Raw genomic sequence first — 19,743 nt, forward strand, 5'->3', positions numbered from 1 at the left:
TGGCCTATGGCGCGCCATTTTGGGCACACGCGTGGGCATGGCAGGTGGTGCTGCCGAGACATGGCCCGGTCATGCCGGCCACCATGTCGTTCATTCCTTGCGATAAAACGGCTAATGTCCACCCTAGAGGGGGCTCGAAATGACCCTTAGCTGGCCATGAACGGCGCGTCGTAGGTCGTTGACAACGGGTGACAACAGGTGTTGCTAGCAGTACGGGAACGAGCTACTGCATGGTGGGATGACCATGATCGCCACCTGTGCAGTAACTTCTAACGACTAGATTGCCATCGAGGCCTTTTGTGTACGGCATCCTCGTGGACTCGCCTTGGGTTTTGACCGCCTGCAGTCATACCCGGAATCGGTTATGCGATGCCCGTCCAAGCGGTTTAGACAGCCGGGGGCCGGCTGGTTACATGTGCACTTGTTTGTAACCGAAGCACAACTGTCGCCCAGGAAGAGTGGTCTCTCCGATGTCTCCCTCGTTCTTTTCTTTGATCACTTCCTTTGCTCGGCAGCCCTGATGGTGCACGGCCAGGATCATGCACACTGGTAGTCAAGCTCCACCCTAGCAAAAGGCCTGGCTGGATGTCTGGACAAAGCATCACCTACACGCTTCTGCCCACCAGCAATAGAGTTGACAACTGCGTGGCGAGGGTCCGTGGCGGCGGCATGGCTGCTTGGGGACAGCACCGATCCGGCCCGCTTCCCAGCGATGGTGGAGGGTATGGCTGAGCGGTCGCAGTCCCCCTTCGTCCTGGGTAACTGTCCCACAGGATGGTATCCCTAGGGTACAACAGGGCCAGAGGACCAGAACCAGGACACGGAGATGCTGGGTAACGAGGGCGGGCCGCTGGCGTTCCATATCCAGTGCCACCATAACCATGTGTCTGGCTCGAGGAGGACGCGTCCACGTCCAGGCCACCTCCTCTCCCCCCACTCTTCGCAGGCAGGGGCGTACAGTACGTGGGGACAACTGAACGGAGCAGGAGGTAGATAACAGAGGGGCGTCTCTTGTTATCAGTGGTGGCGAGCTGGCGCACGGATGGGGCTTGCTTGTGGGAACACGGCTGTGGCAGGTAGATCCCGTGGCCCGTGGCGGCATCCCGATGAGATTATCACACGATATGGCTATCATGATACGGCAATCACACGATACGGCAATCACACGACAAGTGATACGGTGCAAGGCCCTTCGAGTTGAAACGAGGACATCTCCGCCGCCTTCGCCGCTGTGGCGAGGGCCTCAAGCGAAATGTCACAGGCCATGCGTGGCCGCTTGAGCGCTTGAGGATGTCCCTTGAGCACACGTTGTGGACGTGCAGGTTGACCGCGTCCTTGACTGGTATGGTTGTACAACACGGCAGTAGATCGCTGTCGGGCGTTGCAAGGCCTGCTAGGGGTCCTCAGACCACCTGCAGTCACTCAGAGCTAGGAAACCCCCACAACAGAATGAGTCGTAGAGATCGCCCGATACAACGGAGGCCGATGTGGCGGCATTGCTTTGCGAGCTGTTTGTCGGACCCCAGGGTGGTCGGGGTGCTGGCGCTTGGTGCGACCTTGATCACCGATGAAACTGGGCCCGAGGCCACACCGGACGGCACTACAGTACCATAGGCGCTGTGCCCACGTGCTTTGCTGCTGGGGGCGGGACTGGTGCGGTGTCCTTGAGCTTACTGGAGGGGAGAGTCTTGTGGGGTGATATTAGATCGCGGTCGTTGAAGAGTCATGAGTTCTGGCACGCATAAAACTGGAAGATGCACCAGTTGCGTGTGCGCTGGAAGGACTGGGTCGAGTTCAACGGCGGCATCTGGCATGCACCAGCCAACACTGAGCCGATGCTGGAGGAAGCCCACCGGCCACCGGTATGCTCACTGTGGTCTGGAGCGCCACCACGGCATGCCCGGTGTACGACGAGGCAGCCGCCGTGTTCGTCGTCGAACGCAGTAGTTAATGCACACAGCGGTGGAGGCGGGTAAGCTGTGCTATGCCGAGTACGAGGTGCGTGAGCATGACCTTACAGAGAAGTTGTTGACAAAGCACAGAACAAGTCGAGCAAGGGACCATTCGATCATTCGCCGGACATTGGAGGCTTACATCATCTGCACGCCTATAACACCACCCAGGCGCGCCACACGCCACAGAGCCGATGCCGCATTACGTCTTTGACTGCTCCCACCTCTTGCTGCTTTGCATAGATATAGCTCATGTTCGCGGCCACCCGGCGAGTCACCGTCCTTGCGAACCACCTCTCGCGCACCGTCCCCACCCCAGTCACTCGCACTCCGTCCCTCCTCGCCACCGCCAAGCTGGGTTCCTTCCTTTCCACCGCCGCCGCCGCATCCCCCGTTGAAATGTCGGCCGCCAAGACCCTCGTCGACTCGGCGATCAAGGAGAACGACGTTCTCGTCTTCTCCAAGTCGTGGTGCCCCGTGAGTGTCAGGTGGCGCAGGCGAGACAAGAGAGAGAGAGAGAAGGCAGGGTATCAGGTGGTGTAGACGCGGGTGGGAGATGGCAGCGATAGACAGCTGTACACACTGCGACGATGGCGAGGTTGGCTGGGGCCATTGCTGACTAAGCTACAGTACTGCCGCCGCGCGAAGACCATCCTCCAGGAGGTTGCCCCCGACACCAAGGTCTACGAGCTTGACGAGATGGACAACGGCTGTGAGTAGCATGAGTACGGTGAGAGGGGTTGCGGGAGGTGCTTGTGCGACTGTATGACCAAGCGTCTACGTGGGTTCCTTGTGGAGCCCAGGTGGCCGTCACAGCGAGTCGGATGAGTGACCGCTGTGTGCTATGTGTTATCTGCGAGACTCTCCTTGCCGTCGAGCCCCTCTCTCCCCTTCGTTCCCGACCCACATCCTCAATACTGACCTTTTGTACAGCCGCCGTCCAGGCGTACCTCAAGGAGCTCAACGGCCAGGGCACCGTCCCCCACGTCTACATCAAGCAGCAGTTCATTGGCGGCTGCAGCGACCTGCAGGCTATCCCCCATGCCCAGCTTGTCAAGCGCATCGCTGCTTAAGTGACGTGTAAGAGCAGCGAGTATCGTAGATATCCAATGTTTAGATGTATCGCCCCCTTTTGCCCATGTTGCGAGGTCGGAGTTGTCGGGTGTTGTTTTGGAGTCATGTCTCGTAGGACCACCACAGCGCCGACCTAACCACCGAGATATCGATTGTCTGGCCTCTGGCCTCCAGGTATTGGGAAATAAACTGCACAGACTCGTGGATATCGCTTCTGGGACCTGGGGGGAGAAGCGAAGAAGCGTCATGTGTCCCCAATTACTGAACGGTCCTGCCCCAGGATTGCGAACGTCTGCCTCTCTGATGGCCAAGTTGGCGCTCACAATTTCCATTCCACGGATCACGGAAGTGCGGAGTGCCAACGGCGCCCACCTCTCAGCTCTCAGTCCTTACGCTAGAGCGTGCGGCGCGGCCCGTCCTCTTCCTCCCTCGCAGCGGCCCCCCCCCCCCCCCCCCCCCTTCATTTCCTGTGTGCCGAGGACGATGCGAGGACCCAAAGGGCCAAGGGAGACGTCGGTGCACCGCGTTGGGCTGTTCCCTTTGCCCAGCTTTGTCCCCAGATCCCCCCGCATCCACCACAGGGAGGTGTGGGGGTTTGCCCACGCGGGTCGCTTGTGTGTGTACAACCAAAGAAAGCAACGGGGCAGCTCGCAGCGTATGACATTGCGCATTGTGCAAGCACAGAGGGAGGGCAGCTGTATGCCAAAAAAAAAAGAAGACAGCAGCGTGAAGCGGCGCTTGCAGCGAACTGTGAAAGACTTTCATGCTTGGGACGAGTGGGGGGGTTGTGTGGTATGAATGTGTCTGTGTGTGTGTATGACTGTTGGCCGTGACACATCCACCAAAACGGGAACACTTTCTGGCCATTTCGCCCATCTCCGGTCATTCACATATCCCATCATCAATCAGTCTCCACACACACTCTCGCCGTCACTACCATCCACTCCCTCCCTCAACCCATCCACAGCAAGCATATCCTTCTTTGCTACCTTGGCATCCCTACTCCCACCACCCTAATCAACCCCACCGGGCACCTTTGCCTCGTCGCCAACATGGATCCATCCCGCTTCCACGGCCCGGGACCGTCCACCGCGTCCGCGTCATCAAGCACCCCTCGCAACACCAAGAAACGCAAGTCGCCAGAGTCGGCCACCGCTCCTCTCCCGGGGCGCACTGCAAGCACTGGACCTGGCGCTGGGGGCGCCGCTGCGGGCGACCTCTCGAAAGTGCGCGCGTTCGCCGCCTGCCGCGCCTGTCGCCAGAAGAAAGTAAAGTGTCTCCCGGGACCAGCATCGACCGTCGGCGGCGCGGGCAACGCTGCGTGCCAGCAATGCACGCTCAGTGGAGCCGAATGCGAGTACCAGCCTACACGCGACAGGGCCGCGTACTCGCGCGCATACGTCCAGGACCTCTCGGGTCGCGTGCAGGCCCTCGAGGCCATGCAGGCCCGCCTTGTGCCACTCCTTGCCGCTTTCGAGGCCAGCGGCGGCACTCTCCCCTCTGCTCTGTCAAATGCAACTGCGAAAGCAGGCGGTGGTGGAGGTGCAGGCAGCGGGGCAGTCCGCAACACAAAGGCCGAGCCTGACGGGGACGAGACTCTGTCCGATGAGGGAGGCCCGCACTCGCCGCGCTCGGCGGCGTCCGATGAGGACCAAGAAAGCCGTGGCTTCCTCGCTGATGAGCGCGGCAACTTTCGCTGGATCGGCGCAAGCAACACCCTCTCTCTCCTCGACTCGTTTGCCGATTCGACAAAGGAGCTGCCGTCGCGCGTCCGCTACGGCCCGCACGACAGCGACGACGGCGAGTCGCCCTCTGACGAAATGGACATCTCGCCACCAGAGTCCCACCCGTACTTTACTCCTGTCGCCGGTGCTGGCACTGTGCGCGCCGTCCCTGGAGTCGAGAGCGTCACCTTTCCGTCCCGCGCGGACGCTGAGAAGTTTGTTGACGCCTTCTTTGAGGACGTGCACCCGGTCCTTCCTGTCGTCCTCGAACCCGACTTTCGCCGCCGCTTCAAGCTTATCATGGACAAGGTTGAAGTGGGCGACTTTACCAGCCTCCGATCTGGAGTGAGTGTCATGCGCTGCCTATGGGAGCTGTTTTCCAGTTTGTTTGGGAAACGGCGCGTTATCGCGCGCTCAGCCCCACAAGCCACGGAACCACGGACCAAGACACAATCGGCGTTCCTGTTGCTGACGCGATAGCCCATGTCTGTGCTCTTTGCCATCTTTGCACTTGGCGAGCGAGTCATCAAGACGTCTGCCGCATGGCAGCGTGAGCGCGCAAAGCCCGCACCGGATGACCAGACCGTGCTCCCCGGTGAAGCCGAGGCCGGTGTCATCTGGTTTGAGCGTGCCCAAGTGCTGCACTTTTCGTCCATCTACGAGATCGACATTCACCAGGTACAGTGCCTCACGCTTCTTGCAGCGTTCCAGGCGAGCGTCAACGCCATGCCCAACGCCTGGATTCTGGCGAGCCAGGCGATGCGCATTGCCCAGGATATCGGTCTTCACGTGAGTTGGGTGGAAAGGAAAGTTGACTGCCGCTAACTCTCCAGCGCACAGCACCCCGTTTCAAGGTCAGCTTCAAGGTGAAGCAGCTCGGCTCTCGCTGTTGGTGGGCCGTCTACGGCCTCGAGCGCCTCGTCTCAGTCACGCTTGGCCGCCCGCTGTGCGTCGACGACCTTGACATCGACGTCGCGTACCCTGCCGAGGTGGACGACAAGACCATCATCTCGTATGGCGACGCTCTTACTGAGGAGGTCATGGGCCAGCTCCCCGAGGAGGCACCCGACTCCACCATGGGTGGCTTTGTGGCCCTCACCAAACTGTGCAAGATTGCGGGACGTGTGGCGCAGCTCCTCTACCGCCCCAGCAACGGGAAGTCCGTCACCGACCCGACCTGGGCCGAGAGCCAGCAGCGTACCATTGACAAGCTCCACCGCTTGCTCCAGGACTGGCTCGAGCACGAGGTGCCCAAAAAGTACAAGGACGCGTCCTCGTCGCGCTCAGTGTCCGTCATGTCGGCTGTCCTTTCCAACTCGTACTTTTCAGTCATGCTCGCTCTGCACCGCAACCTCTTGCCCTCCAACCCCGACTTCCCCCGTCCCAAGCCGCCACCCAACTCCCAGTCGCTTGCCCTTTGCGTAGAGGCCGCACGCTCCGTCATCCACGTCGCGGCAAAGTCGAATGTTCTCGTCCCAGTCTCGCACCACATTGCCGTGTTCTGCCAATACCTGTGGTCGTCTGCCGTCATCCTGCTGCTGTGCGAGGTGCGCGCCAAGGAGCAGCTCGTCCTCGATGCTGTAGGTGCTCAGGTCGAGTCGTGCCACTATGCCCTCCAGGCTCTCGAGCCCGTGTGGCCCGGCTGCAAGAAGCTCCGCGATCTCCTCACCGACGTCGAGACGCGCGCAAAGGAGGTGCGCGCCAACGTTACCCTCCCTCGTCACGTCTCCAAGAAGCGCAAGTCAACCTCGAGCGAGAACGGTGCTGCTGTCGCCGCTACCGCTCGCAGGGTGCCATACCCCAAGCCCCAGTTGTCCGACCCCGGAGCGACCGCTGGCCTCCCTCCTGCCGCATTTGAGCGCCCCGCCCTTCCCCAATCGACGCACACTCACACTGGCATGCACCTCATGCCCCACACGTTGGACCCGAGTACATTCGACATCTTCGACGTCGGAGGCATGAACTTTGACGGTCTCGAGATGCTCAACGCATTCACAAGCGACGCATGGAACGCCCCCATGCCCACGTCCGTCTCGCCCATGGGCAGCGCTGCGTCCAGCACCCCTGCTCCCGGGGGCATGCCCCCGCTCAAGCACCACCACAGCCAGACCCAGACCCCGAACCAGACCCAGCAGCACCGTTCCCCCGCATCCCGTCTCGACCCCACGCCGCCCTCCATGGCGGTCCCCTCCCCACAGACCGCGACCGGCACGGCGGGCGCTGCCGCTGCCGCGTCTGCGTGGTTCACGCAGGGCCTCGGACCCGCCGCGCCGTCCCCGGCCCCCGGCCCCGCAGAGCTGGCGGAGATGTGGGCCCAGATTGCCGGCACGAGCTTTGACTGGCAGGCCGACCCCAATGTGCCCTTCCAGATTTAGGCAGAGGACGCAACTGTGCCAAATAGCGTAGAGGGAAGAGAAGACAAACGTCCGTAACAGACCTGCCCCCCCACGGGCCACGGGACCCAGCAGAAACAAAGAGTATCGCCTCCCTGCCCCCTTTTCGGAAGCTACTGTACAATATAGTGATTCGCAGCCAACAGATGAAAACCGATTTTGGTCTTGGTTCCCTGTTTCCAAAAGCGATACCATGCGAGAGAGCGAGAGAATACAATAACGAGGAAAAGGAAAAGGAAAAGGAAAAGAAAACCAGAAAAAGCGTATCAAGAAAAAGAAACGAAACGCCAGAGTTACACCCTACTGAACTCGAAAGTCCCAAGATCAAGCCTTGCCCTTCTTCATGGCGGCGATACGCGCCTTGCGCTCCTCTCGTCTCCGCGCCATCTCCTTGTCCTTTTCCTCCTTGCTCATTGACGCCAGGCTGGGCGGCGCAGGCGATGCGGGCTTGGAGGACTCGGAGATGGACGAGCGGGGCGAGGCCACCGACGACGGAGCGGCAGCGGCAGCGGGGGTAGGTGCCGGGGCCGTGGTGGTGGGAGTGGGCTTGACCTTGACGGGTGTAGGAGCGTGCACCTTTGGTGCCGGGGCTGCCTTGGGCGTCGGCTTGGGCGCCGGGGTAACGTAGTAACTCTGTGGAGGGGGCACGGCGATCTCTGGTGCGGGCGCAGACTCAAAGGCGGCTGTGGGATTGTCAGTTACTGCCCTTGGAGCACACAACTCACTCCAGTCATCATTGTCGGCGTTGACATCCATCAAGTCGTCGTTGCCCCACGCGTTGGCCACTTCGTCATCGTCGTCCCACTCGCCAGCGACTTCGTCTGCAATGTCTGCAAATGCCGAGTGCTGGGTCTTCTTTGGTCCGCCGCCGAGCTTCATACCGTGAGCAGCGGGCTTGCTGGCGGAGGTACGAGCGCCACCAGAGCTCGACTGGCCAAACGACGACACAAGGGGAGAAGGCGCCGGACGCGAAAACGACGCAGTGACGCTGTCTGCGCTGGGGCGGCGCGAGGTGTCTGGAGTGTTGGCCGAAGGGGTGAGGGCCTGGACCTGGGCCGGCGCCGCGGTCATGGTCGAGTTGGCTTCGGTGGTGGCCAGCTGCTTGCTGAGCGAGCTGAAGGCCCATCCTGCCAGCGAGCCGGCGGCTCCCGCTGCAGACGACACGAGAGCAGTACCGCCACCGGAGGCTGGAGCACCTGCGGCACCGTTGCCGTTGGTGTAGCCAGATCCGAGAGCATTGGGCGAGTCCTCACGGATCATCGTCGTAGGGAGGGTGGTGGCGTACTCTTCGAGGCGCTTCATGAACATGGCCATGGCCTTGAAAGCCTGGTCACGCACGACCTTCTCCTTGTCCACAAGGGCAAACGCCATGTTCGGAATCACACGCGCGGCCAGGTCGTCGCGGTCAAAGCAGTCGACAGTGGCCATGAGCGCCATGAGGGCGGCGACACGGGCGTGGACAAAGGGGTCCTTGAGACTGCGAGCAAACGCGGGCACCAGGACCTTCTTCTTTGTGTTGGGGCCAAGCATCGGCGCAAGGCGCCCCAGAAGAATACACGTGTTGGTACGGATCGAGGCCTCCTGGTCAGTCTGCATCTTGGCCAGAAGACGGAGCAGGTCGTTGTTCAGGATACGGTCCGACAGCTTGCCGGCCAGCGGGAAGACGGCCTTGATGGTCGCCTCACGGATGACGGGCACAGTATCGGCAAAGCCAGTGATGAGGTTGGGCCACACGCGGTCAACAGTAGTCCTCGAGTCAAGCTTGTCGGCGTACTCGTCGAGGCCATCGAGCAGCGCCATACGCGTGCCACGGTCTGGGCTGGCGTAGAGCTTGACCACAGGATCAAGAATGACCTTGCCGTACGTCGAGGGAGGAACCTGCCTACCGAGCGCGAGGACAAGGGGGAGCATGAGCGCACTGGGGGCGTTGGGAAGCGACAGCGAGTGAAGAAGGGAAGGAAGCACACGGTGAACGAGGAAGGGCTCGGGAAGCGATCCGCCTTCGGCAGCGTCCTTGATCGTGCGAAGCAGCGCATTCTTCTCGCCGTCAGACCGCAGCTCAAAGCCATCCAGGCCATCCACAAGCTGGACGAGAGGGTTGTCGTTCCAGAAACCAGTCTGTACCACCTCTGCAACAAAGTTGATCGTGGACAGGCGCGTCTTGGCGTTCGGATTCAACATGCGCTTCCACAGAGGAAACAGGCGCTTTGGCAGCTGGCCAGCAGAGGCCGGGGTAGGAGCGGCAGAGAAGTTGGGGAGAGGTTTCTCTGGGTTGAACAGCACGAATAGGAACATCGCGAGCAGGTACGTGTCTTCTTGTGCTGGGTCGGTGCTGCATAACGTCAGCTCAGTGCAGCACAAGGCCAACAACACACTCACTCTCTCAGAACATTCCATCCGCCCTTTTTCACTTCTGGGCTGGAGTAGTCACCAGCTCCTCCAGGAGCAACACCACCAAGGCCCCAGAGTACACCAGACTGGTCATCACGTCCAGTTAACAGGTCAAAGCCTGCTAGCCTCCACTCCATCGATGGCGTTATAAACACAGCTGAGGGAGTGAGGTACGCGTGATGCAGCGACAGTGGTGGCGAGTTGAGGAATGCGAGTGCGGTCTGAGGGTTAGCTCCGGCACCCCGCGTCTTTTGTAACCCACAGAGACACTCTTCATACCCCATCCCATCCAAGCCTCCTTCCCTGCCTTGCCCTTGGCGCCAGCCGAGCCGGTCAGCGCGCCTCCGGTACCCCAGTCGCGAAGAACACCTTGGAGTGGTCGCACGGGCTCGGTAGCGATGTAGACGTGGGTCTCGGTCTCGACCGAATCAATATACTTGATGCTGATTGTTAGCGTATGTGTCAGGCGTCTGTCAACTACCTACACATCAGGATGCCTAATAGTGCGCAGCTTCTTGAGCGAGTTCTTTGCAATCTGCAGCAGTGTCTTCCTGTCTTTGTTTCCCGGCTGGAAGGGGCCAAGAGTCGAGTCGAAGATGAACAATGTCACGGGAGTGCCGTCGTCCTGTTCCAAGGTCAGTGACAAGCAGGGAGTGGTGTTGTTCGATGTTGTGCGAAACGAACCTTTTTCACACCCTCGCGAACCTCCCAGATGGAGCTTCCAGCCTCGATACCGGGGATACGTTCGCCAATGGTGAATGGGAACGACACACCGGTCGAGTTGAGCACGGCGCCAGTGACCGACTTGAGAAAGTTCATGGTGGTTGGCGTGCTGTCTTGTGCGCAATGTTATTAGGGGGACCTGTGGGCACGAGTTGGGAAAAGTAAGAGAGGGCCACGACAGTCCCTCTAGCCGAACAGTTGGGGCGCCGAAAGTGTGCGCTGGACAGACGACAGACGTGGGCGGTGGACGTGGTGAGATGAAGAGTCCTTGAGTCGTGTCCGTTTGGCGCGTGCTGTTCCTCGTCGTCGCCGCACCAGCAGTCGCGCATCCAACCTCCACCGCCACCGCACACCCGGCACATCATCTGCCGTGGACGGTGCTGGGCCGCGCCTATTTCAGTGCCTAATGTCCCGTATTCCGCGCCTATTTTTTCCCATTATAGGCGTGCAATCGGTGCCACCTCGAGGGTACCACCTGTGACCTGTTTTCCCGATTTGCTTCCGTAGCCGCTGACGGACTGGGGTCCTCTGCGTCCCAGCCAGTTGAACTTAGCCGTGTGGGCACTCGCGGCGGACTGCCCAGCACCTCGAAGGCTGAACGCTCTTGGCCGCCTTCTTGAACAATCCCATTCTTTCCCCCCTCCCTTGCATCACCCATACCAACACCACGCTCGCACCAGTATCCATCGCACACCCTCCTTTACCTTTTCGTCCACGGCTCCTGCAGCCACCCAGCATCGTACACACACAACAGCCATCGCGGCTTATCCCCCTTAGACGCCTAGCGACTTCCAAGTGGAGGCACCCGACCCACCCACATATCACATATTTCCCCTCCCTTCCCGAGCGACAATGGTTCGCGACTACTCCAGCGACGAGAGTGATGCCCCTCTCGCTCGCAAGCCCAAAGCCAATGGCAAGCGCAACGGTGCTGCCTCGAGCGACGAGGACGAGCGCCCCCTAGTGAGTCATGTTTGGCCCAAGTGGACGCGTTTTCTGCCAGCGAACTCGCGTGCCTGGGCCAATGTGTAATGTGGGCTGGACCCGTCCCCCCTTCACACTCAACAAACGCACTATGTATAGAGCTGACTGTGCGCTAGAGCAAGAAGCCTCGTGTTTCCAGCACTGCTGCCAAGAAGCGTCGTATTGTGGAGAGTGACGACGAGAGCGACGCCGGCCCGTCATCACCACCTGCAAAGGTATGTGGAGTGGAGACACCGCCGAGAGAGAGAGAGAGACGGTGGCACCACGGAATTCAGTGGAGTTTTGCTCGCCCCGAATATATATTGACCTCCCCGACAGGCTACCAACGGACACGCGGCCTCGGACTCGGAAGACGACAAGCCCCTCGCCAAGGTGGCCCGCAAGCCCGCCTCCAAGGGCAGCGCTAAGCCTGCTTCGAAGGGCAAGCCTGTGTCCAAGGGCAAGGCGGCCCCAAAGCCCAAGGTCGAAAGCGAGTCGGACGAGTTGGACGAGTTGAGCGAGAGCGAGGACGAGAAGCCGCTGGCAAAGAGCCGCAAGGCTCCGGCCAAGAAGGCTGCGCCCCGCAACTCGAACGCGTCGGCCAAGAAGGTCAAGCCTGAGCCCGAGAGCAGTGATGACGAGAAGCCTCTGGCCAAGAAGAAGAAGACCGCTCCTGTCAAGACTGACAAGAAGCCCGCTGTGAAAAGGGAGAAGAAGGAGTGAGTAATTGTTGTTGTGTTTACATATGTGTGCAGCCACTGACAGACGTAGGGCTAGCAATGATGATGACGACACCGTGAGCAGCCCAGTGACGAGGTGAAGGTCCCTATGACTAACTTCTGCCCAGTTCAAGTGGTGGGAAGGCGGTGACGGTGCCGGCGACGATTCCGTCAAGTGGACCTCCTTTGAGCACAGCGGTGTTCTCTTCCCGCCTCCATACGTTCGTCTTCCCTCCAACGTCAAGATGAAGTATGACGGCGTGGCCCTCACTCTGCCGCCAGAGTCGGAGGAGGTGGCTGGCTTCTTTGGTGCCATGATCGAGACCGACCACGCAAAGGACGAGACCTTCCGTGCCAACTTCTTCCGCGACTTCAAGGCCGTCCTCGAGGAGCACCCTCCCAAGGAAAAGGTCAAGGTCACTTCGCTCGAGAAGTGCGACTTCCGCCCCATGTTTGAGCACTTTGAGGGCGAGCGCGAGAAGAAGAAGACCATGACCAAGGAGGAGAAGAAGGAGTGCGTAAGAATACGGTGACTGTTGTGCTGACCCGTTCAGCTTGAAGGAGGCCAAGGACAAGCTCGAGGCTCCCTACCTGTTCGCCATGGTCGACGGCCGCAAGGAGAAGACCGGCAACTTCCGTGCTGAGCCTCCCTCGCTGTTCCGTGGCCGTGGTGAGCACCCTCGAAAGGGTACCCTCAAGTACCGCTTGCGCCCCGAGGACATTGTCATCAACATTGGCAAGGATGCCCCCATTCCTGTTTCCAATGTCCCCGGCAAGTGGAAGGGTGTCCAGCACGACAACACCGTTACCTGGCTCGCACACTGGAAGGAGAACGTCAACGGCCAGTCCAAATACGTTTTCCTTGCCGCTTCATCGACTTGGAAGGGCCAGAGTGACCGCGCCAAGTTTGAAAAGGCACGCGAGCTTATCAAGCACGTCGACAAGATTCGTGCCGACTACAACCAGGACCTCAAGTCCAAGGTTATGGCCGAACGTCAGCGTGCCACTGCCCTGTACTTTATCGACAAGCTGGCTCTTCGTGCCGGTAACGAAAAGGGTGAAGACGAGGCCGACACAGTCGGCTGTTGTTCGCTGCGTTACGAGCATGTCACCCTGATACCCCCCAACATTGTTCGTCTCGACTTTTTGGGTAAGGACTCGATGCGCTTCGAACAAGAAGTCGAAGTCGAGCCCCAGGTGTTCAAGAACATCAAGCTGTTCAAGGCCGAGCCCAAGGGCAAGGGCGATGACCTTTTCGACCGCCTCACCGTGAGTATTTAGTCTGCGCTCTTTCAGACAACGACTGACCTTTGCAGACCTCGACGTTGAACAAGTACCTCAACGAGCAGATGAAGGGCCTTACTGCCAAGGTGTTCCGTACCTACAACGCCTCGTGGACGTTCCAGCAGCAGCTCAAGAACACTCCCAGGAACGGTACCGTCGCCGAGAAGATTGCCGCCTACAACACTGCGAACCGTCAAGTTGCCATTCTGTGTAACCATCAGAAGACTGTGAGCAAGGGCTTTGCCGAATCCTTTGCCAAGTTTGGCGACAAGGTCCGTGCAGTCAAGTATCAGCGCATGAAGGCACGTCTCCAGCTTTTGGCCTTGAACCCCAAGCTCAAGAAGAAGCACCCCGAGTACGCCGAGGACGAGTCGGACATGGACGACGAGTTCTTTGAGCGCCACGAGGAGGAGCTGCGCGAAAAGGCGCTCGAAGCCGCCAAGAAGAAGTTTGAAAAGGAGAACCTCAAGCTCAAGGAGGAAAAGGAGAAGCCCCAACCCGAAAGCGAATTGAAGGAGCGTCTGGCCGAGATCAAGGCCGAGTTCAAGACTTTGGCCAAGGAGAGGAAGACCCGCAAGGTTGAGCCCAAGAAGAACAGTGGGTAGATCATTTAGGACTAGTGGACTGACAAAACAGTGACTGAGGAGAAGCTGCGCGACCAGATTGACAAGTTTGACGCCCGTATCGCGACCCTCAAGGTCCAGATGGATGACAAAGACAAACTCAAGGACGTAGCCCTCAGCACATCCAAGATCAACTACATCGACCCTCGGTTGACAGCTGCCTGGTGCAAGAAGCACGATGTGCCTCTTGAGAAGATGTTCACCAAGACTCTTCGCGAGAAGTTCCCGTGGGCTGAGGCCGAGGCCGACGCAGACTGGGTGAGTTTTGGGACCAGTGCCGGCGAACCTTGCTAACGTTTGCCAGATCTTCTAAAGTTTCTCTCCTTCTTGAGAGTCTTGTGTTGATCCTTGATTTGTCGGATGTGTGTGACAGCACATACGTCCTGTGTATTGGCCCTCACCCTGTGGGGGCTGCCGGCTTTGTATCCACCCCCAGTAGTAGCATGCATAGAGCGTCGAGCGAGCGCTGCGAGCACACACACCCTGGGCGCAGGCGACGGGGCCGGAAAGTCCTACGACCGGATCGATGGCTGACGTGAGGGGCCCACGGTTTCCCCCTTCAAAAGCTTCCGGGCGGAGACTGGCGTTCGAAATGGTGCGGCGACCTTCGGACTTGTCGGTTCACTGCTCGGGTACGACCGGAAGACGGCAGGCAGCGTGCTCAGCCAACCATTGCGCGTTCCAATGTCACGAGTTGTGTCCGCCCTGGTCGCCCTGCTGCATGGCCTCTCCCCGCGCAACCCACACCTCACTCGCACTTTTCCTGTACTCACACTCCTACTCCCACCTCACCACTCCCCCCCCCTTCACACCTCTAGCAAAGATGATGCGCCTTTCGCGCAGCCTCGCGCGCCCCTCCCCCGCCGCCGCCGCGCTCCGCAACGCGCGCAACTACGTCGTCGCCTCGCAGACCCAGCGTGCCCAGGAGGCTACGGTTAGTGTCCCAGCCGGAAAGAGATGCAGAATGGGCCAGCCAAGCTCCACAGGGAGAGCCAACGCCAAACACAGACGTCAATTCATGCACGCCCCAGCATCGTCCATCGCTGTTTGCATCGCCCTCTGCCACATCTCTTTCTGTGTTTTCGTGCATGCACACAAGTACTGACCCGCCGTTTAGAACTTTGGCCAGCACAAGGGCTACCCCGTCATTGACCACGAGTGAGTGTCTTTGTTTCCCCGGCGCCGGCACGGCCGTGTGCGCCAATCAATTTGTCCGACGATCTGCTGACACTACACTCCAGGTTCGATGCCGTTGTCGTGTGAGTACTGCTGCATGCTGGTGTGCATGGTTGGAATGGTATCGAGGGCTGCATCGCATGCGCGTTGTTTGCGGGTCGCTGCGTGCATGGTGGAGTTGCGTCGGTCCGGCACGCGGCTTGCTGCGGACAGACAGCAGCCCGAGTATGCCCGTCCGGTGCGCGGCATCCGCAATCGCAATTCCGAGTCCAAACCAAGAGACCATGCCCCATAGAAAGCCATCGTTATACTGACGCTGCCGTTCAGCGGTGCTGGTGGTGCCGGTCTCCGTGCCGCCTTCGGTCTTGCCGAGGCTGGCCTCAAGACCGCCTGTATCACCAAGCTCTTCCCCACTCGTTCGCACACTGTCGCTGCCCAGGGTGGTATCAACGCCGCTCTCGGCAACATGACCGAGGACGACTGGAGGTGGCACATGTACGACACTGTCAAGGGTTCGGACTGGCTCGGTGACCAGGACGCTATCCACTACATGTGTCGTGAGGCTCCCTCGACCGTCATTGAGGTTAGTAATAGTTTTGGAATGAAAATAAAAAACCGTCCCGACCGTCGGGACGCTCGACAAATCATTAGAAAATTAGAAAACTGACAATCCCTCCTCCTTAGCTTGAGCACTACGGTGTCCCCTTCTCGCGTACCAAGGAGGGCAAGATCTACCAGCGTGCTTTCGGTGGTCAGTCGCTCAACTTCGGTAAGGGTGGCCAGGCCTACCGTTGCGCCGCCGCTGCCGACCGTACCGGCCACGCGCTTCTCCACACCCTTTACGGCCAGTCGCTCCGCCACAACACCAACTTCTTCATTGAGTACTTTGCCATGGACCTCCTCATGCAGGACGGCGAGTGTGTTGGTGTCATTGCCATGAACATGGAGGACGGCACCCTCCACCGCTTCCGCTCGCACAAGACTGTTCTTGCTACTGGCGGCTACGGTCGTGCCTACTTCTCGTGCACTTCGGCCCACACCTGCTCGGGTGACGGTAACGCCATGGTTGTCCGTGCCGGCCTCCCCCTCCAGGACCTCGAGTTCGTCCAGTTCCACCCCTCGGGTATCTACGGCTCGGGCTGTCTCATCACTGAGGGTGCCCGTGGTGAGGGTGGTTACCTCCTCAACTCGAAGGGTGAGCGCTTCATGGAGCGTTACGCCCCCACCGCCAAGGACCTCGCCTCGCGTGACGTCGTCTCGCGTTCGATGACCCTCGAGATCCGTGAGGGCCGTGGTGTCGGCCCCGAGGCCGACCACATCTACCTCCAGCTCTCGCACCTTCCCCCCGCCATCCTCCACGAGCGTCTCCCCGGTATCTCGGAGACCGCCGCCATCTTCGCCGGTGTCGACGTCACCAAGGAGCCCATCCCCGTCCTCCCCACCGTCCACTACAACATGGGTGGTATCCCCACCAAGTGGACCGGTGAGGTCATCACCGTCGACGAGACTGGCAAGGACAAGGTCGTCCCCGGTCTCTACGCCGCCGGTGAGGCCGCCTGTGTCTCCGTCCACGGCGCCAACCGTCTCGGTGCCAACTCGCTCCTCGACATTGTCGTCTTTGGCCGTGCTTGCGCCAACCACATCAAGGAGACCCTTGCCCCCAACACCCCCCACAAGCCCTTCAACGAGGAGCTTGGCAAGGCCTCTATCGCCAACCTCGAGAAGATCCGCACCTCGGACGGTCCCCTCCACACCTCGGAGATCCGTCTCAAGATGCAGAAGACCATGCAGAACGACGCCGCCGTCTTCCGCACCCAGTCGTCCCTCGACGACGGTGTCCGTGGAATGTCCGAGGTCTACAAGACCTACGACCAGATTGGTATCAAGGACCGCTCACTTGTGTGGAATTCAGACCTCATCGAGGCCCTTGAGCTCCGTAACATTCAGCAGTGCGCTATACAGACAGTGGTTTCTGCCAGTGCTCGTAAGGAGTCGCGTGGAGCGCACGCGCGTGAGGACTGTGAGTTGAATCAAAAATGGTGGAGAACGAGCAAGAATTGCGAAAGTTAGAGCAGAACGCGCGGAGGGGTGTTTGAGACAAACTCCCGACGGTTGCGACTGGCTTCCGACTTGCCTCCGACTTGCCCCCCCCCCCCTGTGATGGACGCTGACCTTCTCAGTCCCCGACCGTGACGACGAGTGAGTACCCAAGCCAGGACAAAGCTGTGGAAAGAGATCTGTTGGATCTGCTGGATCTGCTGGAATGAGTGTGACGGGTCCATTGATCCTCCCTTCTCTCCATGTAACTTCACAACAATGCTAACTCGACCCAACAGGAACTGGCAGAAGCACACGCTTTCGTTCCAGCGTGACATCGAGTCGCCCGAGGTCGAGCTGCAGTACCGCAGCGTCATTAACAACACCCTTGACGAGAACGAGTGCAAGGTGAGTGTCCAAAGAGAGACGCTGGTCAAGAGACGATGGTCAAGAGACGCTGGCCAAGAGACATGGGCCAAGAGACATTGCGAGCCAACAGAGAACTGTAGCTAACGCCTTGAAAGTATGTTCCTCCCTTCAAGAGAGTGTACTAGGGATCGACAGACGAGACCAGGAGCATCGGTTAGCTTCACAGCAGATGAAAACATCTGCAGATGGAGCGGAGAAGAGTGCAGACATGCAAACTAAAATTATGATCCAATTTGATCCCGTCGCACGTTTCTGGCTTCATATCATTAGTTCAGGCCACGACCGCATTCCGCTGGTGCAGTTTGGGGATGCTCGAAGCTTAAGTGCGTGAGCAATGGTCCAGCGAGTGGTTGAACACGACCTGGGGTGTAAGAGGTTGTGGAGATTTGTGGCGCCAAACGCCACACTCAGCCTATTACGTGACTCGTGTAAAGACGACGGATGCTTTTTCAGGTTAGGGGACCCCATATTTACCCTGAAATTGCCTCCACTTTGGCTGTCCACCTGGGGGGCGCACCTCGTCGTTGCGCCCCTTCCTTTGGTTACACAATCGTCGCCTTCCTTCTTCCCTCTGCACGCGCCCTTCCCTCAGATCATTATATAAGAGGTGTTTTCCCTCTCTGCATCTCTGGACTGCTTTGCCCATTTGTCTATTCATGCCCGCAGGTGCCATGCTGACACCATCAGAGTCAGCCAAGTACGCGAGTGTGCGCGTCGATTATTTCCGTCGGATCGCTCCGCAAGACCGCGGCGTCTGTCCACCTGAAGGCAGCCGTCTACTGGAGCATCAACAGGGTGGCAATGGAGCTGAAAACCAAAGTACGTCAAGATCAAAAGATATTCGATACTGACACCAAGGCCCCCCATTACCAAAGCTGAGCAGCTCAACGCAATGCGCGCCATGGCGAGAGCTCGGAGGATCATGAACGAGGTAAGTTCCTTTGGCTTTTAGGCGGAGAAGGTCTACAAGACCCACTACATAAAGCGTTATGGGTTTCTCTTGTAGGATCGGCGGCTTTCCTCTGATCCTTTGATCCTCTGATCCTCTGATCCTCTGATCCTTTGATCCTCTGTACGCCGCTGCCTTCCCTCTGTACGATGCTGCCTTCCCTCTGGCCTCCACTGCGTCTTCCCTTTTCTCATACTTGCTCTATTTTATTTATCGTCACCCTTTCAGCCATCCACACAATTTGGATCGTGATCTGGATCCTCCTCGCCCTTTGGGCATCACCCTTCGTTCACTGCACCACCAACTTCAACACTTTCGACCTTCTCCACCCCGCAGTTTCGCCTCTTCCCTTCTCATATGTTTCCACGTCCGCCCCAACTCCAACTATCTCGACCCCGGCACTCGGTGTCTTATCCGCCGACCAGAGCCCGTATGTATCATGTCACAACGTGTCGGCCACATGAACTGAAGCTGACATTGCAGCGACTCTGGGGCGCAAGAGGATGACTCTGACCTGGAACATGCCCGTATCGCAGACTGGCGGCGGGTCATCTCATTCTCCGCGACATCCGCGCTGATGGCAACTGTCTCCCCCGCTCACTAGCTGACCAGCAGCACGGCAACCAGGAGCGCCACGCCGAGGTGCGCAATGCCGCCATTGCGGTGATCGAGGCGGACGTGGCCCTATTCCAGCCCTACTTTGAGCTCCTTCCCGCCGAGACCGTCGCCGACTACCTCGTGCGGATCCGCCAGGACGGCGAGTGGGGCGACCTCGCGATGCTCCTCGCCGCTGGCGTCGCTTACGGAAGGGACTTGATGGTTGTCATGCCTCACGGTGTCGACGATTACCGTCCCGAGAACCTCGGCTTCGCTCCTTCCCCCTCTTCCTTCCCTCTGTGGGTTGCGCGCCACGCAGCTCACTTCGAGTCTGTCCGTGCCGTCGATGAGCAGTGGGGTCCCACCGCCATTCCTCCAGAGGCCGAAGCCGACGTCACCGCTCTCCTCCGCTGAACGGACCCCAGTATCGATCGTCACGATTACGACCTCCAAGCTTTCTTCGACGGGGAGAGCAACGTCTTTGAGATCACCGACACCGAGGACGAGGATGACGCGCACTCTTGCCAGAGCGACGACTTCAGCCGCCACGAACGCCGTCCCTCCAAACGTCGTCGCCTGGAATCCACCGCTGCTGACCCCGTCCCCCTCGCTACTCCGATTGTCCCGGACGACCTCACCACGACAGCTGGTCGCTCTGCGCGAGACATTTGACAGGGTGTACGATATTGTCCTTGACGATTATGCCACC

General features: G+C 59.4%; 5 protein-coding genes across 5 annotated transcripts; 4 read left to right on the forward strand and 1 right to left on the reverse strand.

Moving 5' to 3' along the window:
* Positions 1-2,204: 2,204 nt before the first annotated feature.
* On the forward strand, positions 2,205-3,025 carry GRX2 (glutaredoxin; the record flags this gene model as incomplete). The annotated part of the gene is made up of 3 exons (XM_028616044.1): positions 2,205-2,429; positions 2,583-2,664; positions 2,886-3,025. The coding sequence occupies 3 exons, from the start codon at positions 2,205-2,207 to the stop codon at positions 3,023-3,025; spliced, it is 447 nt and encodes a 148-aa protein (XP_028479901.1).
* A 1,053-nt stretch (positions 3,026-4,078) lies between these two features.
* EHS24_000210 (uncharacterized protein) lies at positions 4,079-7,125 on the forward strand (the record flags this gene model as incomplete). Its single annotated transcript, XM_028616045.1, has 3 exons — positions 4,079-5,095; positions 5,231-5,539; positions 5,584-7,125. 3 exons carry the CDS (start codon positions 4,079-4,081, stop codon positions 7,123-7,125), a joined length of 2,868 nt encoding a protein of 955 aa, XP_028479902.1.
* A 342-nt stretch (positions 7,126-7,467) lies between these two features.
* Positions 7,468-10,353, reverse strand: EHS24_000211 (uncharacterized protein; the record flags this gene model as incomplete). The annotated part of the gene is made up of 6 exons (XM_028616046.1): positions 7,468-7,826; positions 7,869-9,475; positions 9,523-9,755; positions 9,797-9,977; positions 10,020-10,159; positions 10,219-10,353. 6 exons carry the CDS (start codon positions 10,351-10,353, stop codon positions 7,468-7,470), a joined length of 2,655 nt encoding a protein of 884 aa, XP_028479903.1.
* Positions 10,354-11,109: 756 nt separating this feature from the next.
* TOP1 (DNA topoisomerase 1) lies at positions 11,110-14,159 on the forward strand (the record flags this gene model as incomplete). Its single annotated transcript, XM_028616047.1, has 9 exons — positions 11,110-11,220; positions 11,358-11,456; positions 11,560-11,939; positions 11,992-12,016; positions 12,068-12,453; positions 12,494-13,208; positions 13,256-13,820; positions 13,860-14,104; positions 14,151-14,159. 9 exons carry the CDS (start codon positions 11,110-11,112, stop codon positions 14,157-14,159), a joined length of 2,535 nt encoding a protein of 844 aa, XP_028479904.1.
* A 510-nt stretch (positions 14,160-14,669) lies between these two features.
* SDH1 (succinate dehydrogenase flavoprotein subunit) lies at positions 14,670-19,706 on the forward strand (the record flags this gene model as incomplete). The annotated part of the gene is made up of 14 exons (XM_028616048.1): positions 14,670-14,780; positions 14,964-15,004; positions 15,088-15,105; positions 15,350-15,605; positions 15,707-17,042; positions 17,203-17,221; positions 17,359-17,467; positions 17,526-17,811; positions 18,155-18,307; positions 18,372-18,419; positions 18,666-18,867; positions 18,921-18,984; positions 19,053-19,333; positions 19,460-19,706. 14 exons carry the CDS (start codon positions 14,670-14,672, stop codon positions 19,704-19,706), a joined length of 3,171 nt encoding a protein of 1,056 aa, XP_028479905.1.
* Between the last annotated feature and the right edge of the window lie 37 nt (positions 19,707-19,743).

This window comes from Apiotrichum porosum (genome assembly GCF_003942205.1).
Source record: "Apiotrichum porosum strain DSM 27194 chromosome Unknown scaffold_1, whole genome shotgun sequence".
Taxonomy (NCBI): Eukaryota; Fungi; Basidiomycota; class Tremellomycetes; order Trichosporonales; family Trichosporonaceae; genus Apiotrichum; species Apiotrichum porosum.